We start from the raw sequence: 9,461 nt of genomic DNA on the forward strand, positions 1-9,461 counted from the left end.
AATCATAGCATTGACATGTAAATAAGTAGCTATTAAGTAATGCGATCGTGGGCATACGCAAGTGGGTCTTAGCGAACAGAACGCCGAGGGGACCCAGTGCTCACTGGGCCAAGGCCTCCTTCAGAGGCCACTTCTGCTTAGAATTCTCGGATTTCTTTATATACGCAGTTGTGATGCTTTGCTCCATTAAGAAATATTCTGAATGCACGACAACTTGGTTGACTTTATTAAGAATTTGAAGGGTAATAAGACATCAGGTTTTTCCAAAGTTAGATTGAAAATGGAAAAAAAAAAGAAAAGCCAAGCGCATTGTAGGTGAGCAGCTTCAGTGGGCCGCCGGCCTCCTTCCCGTGAGCTCCCTGAGGATCCTCCTATAGGCGCCGGCGTAGGGGTCCAGGCAGACCTTCCTCCCGCTCCGCAGGGTGGCTCTGCGGGCGGGACGGGCGGGGCCTGCAGCGGGCGCTGGGGGGGAGCGGGGTGCGGGGCGCGGAGAGGGGTGGGGGGGCAGGAGGCCGAGGGGGGAGCGGGGTGCGGGGCGCGGAGGGGGGCAGGAGGCCCAGGGGGAGCGGGGTGCGGGGCGCGGAGGAGGGCAGGAGGCCGAGGGGGGAGCGGGGTGCGGGGCGCGGAGGGGGGCAGGAGGCCGAGGGGGGAGCGGGGTGCGGGGCGCGGAGGGGGGCAGGAGGCCGAGGGGGGAGCGGGGTGCGGGGCGCGGAGGGGGGCAGGAGGCCGAGGGGGGAGCGGGGTGCGGGGCGCGGAGGGGGGCAGGAGGCCGAGGGGAGAGCGGGGTGCGGGGCGCGGAGGGGGGCAGGAGGCCCAGGGGGAGCGGGGTGCGGGGCGCGGAGGAGGGCAGGAGGCCGAGGGGGGAGCGGGGTGCGGGGCGCGGAGGGGGGCAGGAGGCCGAGGGGGGAGCGGGGTGCGGGGCGCGGAGGGGGGCAGGAGGCCGAGGGGGGAGCGGGGTGCGGGGCGCGGGACTCACAGCATCTGGGCCGCGGGGCAGTGCGGCCCGGGGCGCATCACCTCCAGGCTGGCCACGCGCTCGGGGTGCACGCGGGGGGTGGTCCGCAGGCACACGCACTGCCGGTCCTCGGCCACCGTCGGGCCTGTCGGAGGGAAAGGCGCGCGTGGGGGGTGGCCCGGGGAGGACGCCTTGGGGGCCTTGCCCCCCGGGGGGCCTGCGTTTCCCAGCCACCCCGCGCCCCCCGGGTGAGAAACGCCGGCCCGGGCGGCGGGGCTGCGCGGGCCCAGGGCCTCCCGCCCGCGAGCGCAGGGGCCCGGTGGTCCCGGCCCCTCCCGGCCCCCGGCCCCCGGCCCCCGGCCCCCGGCCCCCGGCCCCCGGCCCCCGGCCCCCGCCCCGCACTCACGCCCGCCCCGGGCCGCGGGCAGCAGCAGCAGCCCCAGGAGCAGCAGGCGCGGGCCGGGCCGGGGCAGCGAGCCGGGTCCGAGACTCATGTCGCCGCCGGGAGGCCGGGTGCGGGCAGCGGGCGGGGGGCGGAGGCCGAGCCCCTTTATCCCCGCTGCCCGGAAGCCTGGGGTGGAGAGTGGGAGCGGGGCGCAGAGGCCGGGGAGCTGGGCTCGGGGGCGGGGGCCGGGTCAAGTGCGCTCGCTGCGGCCGGCGGCGGGGTCCACGCCCCCACAGGACTGTATGGAGAGGCAGCGTGGGGTGGGGGACGCCGCTCGGGCCGCGGGAGGTGAGCGCGCTTCCCCGCGGCGCGTCCCGGTCACAGTGTCGCCCAGCGCGCGGCGCGCCTCCCGCGCCCGAGCCACCTGTTCCCGCCGCGCCCGCCCCGGGCACCGCCTTCCCCGCGCCGCGTCGGGGGCGCGTGTCCCAGGCGCGCGCTTTGCCCTTCCCCGCGCCGCGTCGGGGGCGCGTGCTTTGTCCTTCCCCGCGCCGCGTGTCCCAGGCGCGCGCTTTGTCCTTCCCCGCGCCGCGTCGGGGGCGCGTGTCCCAGGCGCGCGCTTTGCCCTTCCCCGCGCCGCGTCGGGGGCGCGTGCTCCAGGCGTGCGCTTTGTGCTTCTTTCCCGCTGCCAGGCGGTGACTCAGCTCTGAACTCGCCTGGCCGTGCAAGGCCTCCTCAGTCTCTTGAAGGGGACCCCCCAGCCCTGCACCCCACCATCCGACCTACTCTGGGAAGCAAGGTCCGTCCTCCTCATGACCCTCGCACCCTGGGGAAAATCGTGAAAGTGGCGCTTGAATGCACTCTTTGTGAAAAACGTGGGGCCTGCAGGCTGCTTCTGCTCAGCCCTGGAGAGCGGCCGGAGGAGCGTCTGCAGGCCGCAGCTCCCAGGGCCTGCGGGCGGTGGCCGGGGGCCCTCAGGACGCGGCCCCCAGGAGGTGTGCGAGGAGGCGGCGGGGTCTGCACGGGGAGGTGGGGAGGTCAATGTGGACCGCCTTCCCCGGAGAGGGACGGCTGCCCCCGGCCGGGCTCCGTCAGGCTGGTGCACGGCGGCGCCAGAGCCCCTGCGCCGGACTGGCCGGCGGCCCGTGCCCAGCGGACCCGGGCTTCTGCAGGGCTGTGCAGCTTAATTCCTGGGCCCAGGACGTCCTTCCCCTCCCTGTCCCACCGCCCGCTCCTTCAGCGGCCTAAGCCCTTCACATTCCTGGAGCCGCCTTAGGCACCGCTTCCCCAGAGGGCCTTCGCTGAGAGCTGGGGGCGGCTTGTTCCCTGAGGTTACGTCTTGCAGCATCATCCGCTTTCCTGTTTCTCACAGGTCACACAAACACGCACACATGATGCACAGAGATGTGTGTGTGCCCGTATGTGTGTGTTTAAAGTGCTTAAAACGGCTTCTCTCCCCAAATGAGGAGCTCTGCAAGGTGAGAGACCGGAAGGTTTTTCACTGTCACCCTGGTGCAACACAGGGACTCAGCATAAAATCGCCGCATTTAGTCAAGATAACCAGAGCTAAAACTAGCCATGCTGAGGCTCTGTCCTGTTCACGTATGTTTCTTCATGCAACTGGAGAATGCCTCTTTATGAACAAGTGTCACGCGTGGCTGTGGTTATTTGTCAGTCGTCTGCCTCTTCCACCAGGCACTGATCTCTTCAAGGGCAATCCTCTGTGAATTCCATGTTTTTTAATATCCTGCATCCGACACGATGGCTGATGCAGACGATGTTTATAGAACTGAAACTTGGAATCCCAAGTCAGGTTAGCGGCAGAGGGAATGAGTCAGAAGGCAGTTTTGGAGATGGATGGCAACATACTGGATTCGCACAGCCTCGCCCTGGATGTTAGTATTTGAAGTGTAAAGGAATCCAGAGAGTAGTAAATGACAATTAAATCGTTCTTTCTCTGCATCTAAATACAACAGTTCTAAATGTGCACTCAAAAATAAAATACATCTACACCTAGGGAGATATTAGCGTAGCGTAAACACTGTGGCATGTCTCAGGAGCCGGTGCTGTTGGATTGCAGTAGGAAGCGACTGGAGAAATGAATGAGATGCTGAGCTATTTTGAATTATTTGACAAAAACTGACAATGACTACAATCCTCTTGTACTGCTTTATTACATGTTTATTTATGCATATTTTGGATAAACTATTAAATGCACTTATTTTTTAGACTAAGCATTTTAAGACATTGAAGTTATAAAGGTGAAATTATACCTAAGAAGCCAGAAACATCAATCAGAAAGAATATATGCCCCCCTATGTTCATAACAGCATTATTCACAATAGCTAAGATCTGAAAACAGCCCAAGTGCCCATCAGTAGATGAGTGGATTTAAAAACTGTGGTGTATTTACACAACAGAACACTATGCAGCAATGAAAAAGAAGGATCTCTTACCCTTTGAGACAGCATGGAGGGACCTGGAGAGTGTTATGTTAAGCGAAATAAGACAGTCAGAGAAAGTCAAGTATCGCATGATCTCACTTATATGTAGAATCTAATGAACAAAATAAACTGACCAAAAAAAAAAAGATCCAGAGACATGGAAGCATGGAACAGACTGACAGAACTCAGAGGGAAGAGGGGAAGGAGGGTGGGAAGAGATTAACCAAAGAACATATATGCATATGTGCATAACCCATGGACACAGACCATAGGTGAAGGGCGGGGGGGGGTGTAGAAGGGGTCAATGGAGGGGGAGGGGTATCTGTAATACTTTCAACAATAAAGATTTTTTTTTAAAAAAGGAGACCTTAATAATGTCAGGTTTGTAAACTAGATGCTTAATGTATGAATGTTCCCAAAATTCCGTGCACAAGTTGGGGTAGGTGAACTTATTCTCCTATAATGATTGTAGTATATGCAGCATGCTGCTGATGTACCAAGTCCTACCCTGTGTGTCAGTAACACTATATGCTATATAATGTAACCTCTCCATTAGAGAAAGAAGGAATCAAGGAAAGTGGTGCTCTGCGGGGGCGAAGAGAGAGTGCAATTCCAACTCCCCCTCTAGTTACCCCCTATTTAGTTACCTGATCTTGGGGCAAATTTCCTAATCTCTTTGAACTTCTTCTCTGTAATACTGGGGGTGCTATAGTAGTAATAACAAATAATCACTAACATTTTTATATGGGTTATTGTATGACATATTTTATTTTCACGCTTTGAATTTTTAACTCTTGATTTTCACATCAACTCTATGAGATAAGCAATATTATTATCCAATTTTAGAGATGACGAAAATTAAGAACAGAGAAGTTAAGCAACCTGCCCAAAGTTAAACAGCTAGCAAGTGGTAGAACGGAGTTACCGAGTCATTCTCTCTCTAGAGGACATGCTTTCAATCAGATCATATCTATCTGGTAAGAATTATTTGTTCATGCATGTAAAACACTTCATAGGCCTGGCATATTAAAAGTTATTCATAAAGTTTAGGTATTATTCTGGTACATAGAAAATGGAACAGATTGTCAAGGAGTGGCTCTGTTGTTGGTCACATGTGAACGCCAAAGTATAAAAAAGAATAAAAAGATAATTAAGGCTTCTCACCCCAAACGATTCTGTTAAAGTTAATCATATATGACAGCAAAGTAATAACAACTTTGGATTTTATTCTAATAGTTCTGTAAACTATGTGGGGATAAGTTTAAGGGATTAAGAAATAAATTAAAGTTCTGTTGATTATAAAATAGTAATTAGTATTCTGGTATAGTTTTAATTATTGTACTTATTTGCAAGATCGATTTTAATACTGAAATTGTAAACTTGCAAATATTAAGTAAATGCAAATATGTACAAATATGCCAAGGTAAAATATTTAATACCAAGTAGAATCTGTATTATTATTATTATTATTATTATTACTGAAAATACCAGAGTTTTTGATAGAGCTTTTTCATACTTTTTTTAAATTTATTTTTTGGCTTAGTAGTATTAAATATATTCAATTCAAAGTAAATACTGCTTACAAGAATTACATTCTACAAGTGTTTTTAATTTTAGGGTTTGAAGACTAAAATCAACATTAGAAAAATCTTTCAGAGAATTGTCTTAAACAGGACATCCTAGAACTAAGATAATGAAAAACTCTATAAAGTCCCTAAATATATTAACAAACATTTATTGAGCAAGCGCTCTATGCTGGACTCTGTATGATTCCTAATACCACTGACCATTATGGAAGCTTTTAATCGCTATGGGTGCGTCTAGTCTAACAGTAAAGTAGAGCAAGATAAGTTAACACAAATGTATTTGGAAAGAAATTTTTTAATAAAGAAATGCAAAGCATAGTACCACATTTAGCCTAGAGTGAGGGGGTAAGCCACATATTATATTTTGACACTAGGCTTGCTTACTTTTATCTTTGTCATCTATTAGCCAGCCTCCCCAGAATAAAATGTGACTTCTTGAGACAGAATGGAAAACTCATCCAAAGTTTAATACAGTATGAATAGGTACCCTGGACAAATTAAAACTCCAGAACGTTAAGGCTGCAAACTCTTACTCTTCTGGGGAGATGAAAAGGTTTGACAGACAGTAAACAGATTAAGCAGCTAGCTCATCACTTTTCAACATTTTCTGGACTATTTTCCTGATTCTTGGAGCTTCTGGGTCCAGGCAGACTTCCTTCCCATTCTTTAACTTGGCTCTGCAAGAGAAAATAGAATTTTTGTGTGCTTCTTGGCCTTTCAGATGGGATCAATGGGGCTGAACGAAAGAGTGGTGGTGAGGACCGAGGCGGAGGGCTTCTCTAATGAGTTAATAATACAGTAGCATGGACTTACATCACTTCGACTTTGGAGCAATGGGGTCCTGCCCTGGTGACCTTCAGATTTTGGATGTTACCGAGATTAACGCCAGAGGTTGTCTTTACACACGTGCAGCGAAGTTCCAAGTACCGCTCAATGCCCATGCTGTCAGCTAGGATAGAAACCGAGATGTATTAATGGTCCTAGTTGTGGATTGTAGCCCTCTCACAAGGCCACTGTGAATTTGATCTGAAACCGATAGTCAAGCACCCAAGCCCAAGGCCTGGCGCAAGCCCAAGCGCCCACTAAGAGCAGCTCCTGCGTATAGACGTGCGGCATAATGGCCTTCCCAGCGCCAGCAGCCCCCGGCAGTCTCCCCCAGGGCAGCTGCAGCAGGAGAACCACAGCCACGGGAAAGCAGGGGCCCCACCTTCCGCTTCCCTGAAGCTTCTCTTACTTTCCCTGGCGGCGGAGGGACCCAGCACAGTCAGGAGCAGTGAGAGCAGCAGCAGCAGCTGTAAGGCAGGAGCAGAGGTGGGCCTGGGTCCGAGGCTCATGGTGAAGGGCACTGAGCGGGAGCTGTTCCCAGAGCCGGGCGACCTCAGCGCTGAGGGTGGGCTGCGGCCCAGGAGTCCACCGCTCAGTGGCTTCCAGGCTCTCCTGATGTCTTTTATACACACCCCCTCAAGCCAGCAAAGAGAAAAGGGATAGGGCCGGGGGAAGTGAGAACATGTGGTAATATTTGTATAAGGATAATTATGTTGTGCCCAACCCAGATAAAACACCAGGCAAGTCAAAGTTCCTGCTAAATTTCATCTTACACATTACTTCACACTCACACTCCCCCTTTCTCGGTACCGTCCCCCTTACACATATTAAACACCGCACTTAGGTAAGAGCTGGGCTGAAATAGAACATATCTCTTCTTTGTGTAACTATGAAATATGGCTTGCCTGTCCTATAATGTAATTTATGTGAGGCCAAACAGGTGCTTTATGAGTACCTGAAAGCATGAATAGGTGACTTTGAAAAGAGAATTATCTTCCCTTTGTAGTTGCCTTGGAAAGCAGACGCTCTTATCTTGTTTGCTGATAAACCTTGGGATTCATTTGCCGTATATGGATAAAATGAACTAATTCCCATCAAAGCCTCACTTTGCATATTAGTTTATGGGGGGTTTTCTGTCTTTGAAATGTATTATTTTTGTAATTTTATTCAGGAAGTAGAAGCAAACATCTTCCCTTGTGTTATAAAATAAACTACTTTTTCTACTGTCTGAATATGCCCTAAAAAGCCAGACCCAGCATCATTATTTTTCCTCTTCTTTTTAATCTAACAGAGAAATATATACTACAATTTACTGTAAAAGATTCATAGACTGCAGATGTATGTGGAATAAAACATGCAAGTTTCTCTTTATTATTATTTCACATTCCCACTCTACGGTGGTAACTATCAGTAATAATTTAACTTTAGTGTTCTGTTCTGTCTTCATTAATATATACATATACAAATATATATACAGATACATATACAGATACATATACAAATATATATACAGATACATATACAAATATATATACAGATACAGATACATATACAGATACATATACAAATATATATACAGATACATATACAAATATATATACAGATACAGATACATATACAGATACATATAGATACGTATACATATACAGATACATATATAAATATATATACAGATACATATACAGATACATATACAAATATATATACAGATACAGATACAGATACATATACAGATACATATACAAATATATATAGAGATACATATACAGATACATATACAGATACAAATACAGATACAATACACAGAGACACATGGAATACACAGAGATAAGCATATATACGTAGAGATAGACATGGATCTTTTTATATAAATGGGATCATTATACAGCTTTTGTCCTTCAAAAATATGTCTTCAGCATCCTCTCATGCTACCTCAATGTAGTTTTGCCCATTCCTTTAATGGCTGTGTTGACATTCAGTGGCACTGGCAATCATTGTCCAACCTGTCTTATTGGTGGCTTTAAGGGCGTTTCCAGTTTTGCACTAAACAAATGCAGTAAGATCTTTATTCCTTAATTCTCAGACCCTAATTAAGGGTCTTGATCTCAAACTCCACTTGATACAGACAAAGCCCCTCAGAGACAGAGGCGGACCTACGCATCACGGGCTGGCTTGTATGTGTTATTGTCCGGAGGACCTCTGTTCTGTGTATAAGACCTGCCTCCTCAGTGGAAGGCAGAGGCATGTCCAAGGTTTTTTTGCACGTCTCGTGCGTCCTGTAGGGTACTCGGTAGCGCAATATATAGCGGTCCCTCAATAGCGTTAGTGAATAAATCGGTGAGTATGTATCACCTGAAGGGGAGTCCTCTCTTTGCTTCCTAATCAGCTGCAATTCTCAAACCAGACTCCGGTGGCCCAGAGTACCTGTGATATCAAAAGGTGGTTTGGAAGGCTGGTCATAAAGAGTAAGGCCCTGGCCACAAGTTGTCTTCCTCTTACAACTATATTCAAATCTTATACAATATTTAAACTTCCAATTTTCTTTTTGCTTAATTTTTATAGCTTTAAAATTCTAGAAGAAGCTCTCAAAATATTAAATGTACAAAATTACTTTCTATCAAAAGAATGATTGTAGTAATTAATTTTCCCAAGCTTTAAAAAAACCTTATAAAACAATTTTTTCTATTATAAGTTACAAGCTACATCTCCTTAAGTTCTTAGTTCCTGTTTTTCAATGTATTCCTTATTTTTCTCCATCCCATTTGTTTTCTTCTTATAACTTACAGTCTAGCAGTAAAACATATTAAATTAAAATGATTTTCCACCTCTTCCAAACCAGAAATTCATAGTTTAAGAACAAGCTTAAGGAAAAGCTTAAGCTGGACATTAGCATCCTTCTAAAAGCTGAGATGTGGAGTGAACTGTGGAGAGAATCTCAACAGAAAACAGAGTGAGGAAAGCAAACTTCTTTGTAAGTCTTTCTGAGTGATGACTTTATAGCCTTTCGCCATCACTGAGACTGATAATATTGCTAATTTTCAAACCAGATATGTTTTAATTCAAATATAAGCTCAAAACCATTTCCAGAGCAAGATAGAAGGGTTTTTAACATTATTCATAGCATCTTCTTTTTTCTGTCCATCACAACCCCCATGGTGTACAATATTTATTGGCATCATTGAAACTCAAACTTGGATTCAAGTTTCTTTCCTGGTTCATTTAATATAATTACTCAGAAGTTCCCGGTTCTTTTGGGGAAACAATATGGG

The 9,461-nt window shown here is 48.3% G+C and overlaps 2 protein-coding genes across 3 annotated transcripts; both read right to left on the minus strand.

Annotated features, from left to right (window-relative positions):
* Positions 1-203: 203 nt before the first annotated feature.
* Positions 204-1,449, minus strand: LOC148094469 (platelet factor 4-like). The gene is made up of 3 exons (XM_087826417.1): positions 1,362-1,449; positions 977-1,100; positions 204-428 (listed from the first exon to the last, which is right to left on the minus strand). The coding sequence occupies exons 1-3, from the start codon at positions 1,447-1,449 to the stop codon at positions 326-328; spliced, it is 315 nt and encodes a 104-aa protein (XP_087682543.1). The 3' UTR covers positions 204-325.
* A 4,306-nt stretch (positions 1,450-5,755) lies between these two features.
* On the minus strand, positions 5,756-6,703 carry LOC107534495 (permeability factor 2-like). 2 transcript variants are annotated; one of them, XM_087816447.1, is made up of 3 exons: positions 6,607-6,703; positions 6,181-6,333; positions 5,756-6,044 (listed from the first exon to the last, which is right to left on the minus strand). In XM_087816447.1, exons 1-3 carry the CDS (start codon positions 6,699-6,701, stop codon positions 5,942-5,944), a joined length of 351 nt encoding a protein of 116 aa, XP_087672573.1. In that variant the 5' UTR covers positions 6,702-6,703; the 3' UTR covers positions 5,756-5,941. The 2 variants fall into 2 exon arrangements, with proteins under 2 accessions (XP_087672573.1, XP_087672567.1); XM_087816441.1 differs by having other exon boundaries at positions 6,181-6,309; positions 6,556-6,703.
* Between the last annotated feature and the right edge of the window lie 2,758 nt (positions 6,704-9,461).

Source organism: Miniopterus natalensis, chromosome 1 (assembly GCF_054644295.1).
Source record: "Miniopterus natalensis isolate mMinNat1 chromosome 1, mMinNat1.hap1, whole genome shotgun sequence".
Classification (NCBI taxonomy): Eukaryota; Metazoa; Chordata; class Mammalia; order Chiroptera; family Miniopteridae; genus Miniopterus; species Miniopterus natalensis.

What these genes read in the sequence shown, in the direction of transcription:
- LOC107534495 (XM_087816441.1), bottom strand. Translation starts at nt 6,701, where the DNA reads ATGAGCCTCGGACCCAGGCCCACCTCTGCTCCTGCCTTACAGCTGCTG. An exon ending in GGTGGGGCCCCTGCTTTCCC is followed by an intron (nt 6,310 to 6,555) that starts GTGGCTGTGGTT and finishes CCTAGCTGACAG; the next exon opens with CATGGGCATTGAGCGGTACT. An exon ending in TGCTCCAAAGTCGAAGTGAT is followed by an intron (nt 6,045 to 6,180) that starts GTAAGTCCATGC and finishes TTTCTCTTGCAG; the next exon opens with AGCCAAGTTAAAGAATGGGA.
- LOC148094469 (XM_087826417.1), bottom strand. Translation starts at nt 1,449, where the DNA reads ATGAGTCTCGGACCCGGCTCGCTGCCCCGGCCCGGCCCGCGCCTGCTG. An exon ending in GCCCGCGGCCCGGGGCGGGC is followed by an intron (nt 1,101 to 1,361) that starts GTGAGTGCGGGG and finishes TCCCTCCGACAG; the next exon opens with GCCCGACGGTGGCCGAGGAC. An exon ending in TGCCCCGCGGCCCAGATGCT is followed by an intron (nt 429 to 976) that starts GTGAGTCCCGCG and finishes TCCCGCCCGCAG; the next exon opens with AGCCACCCTGCGGAGCGGGA.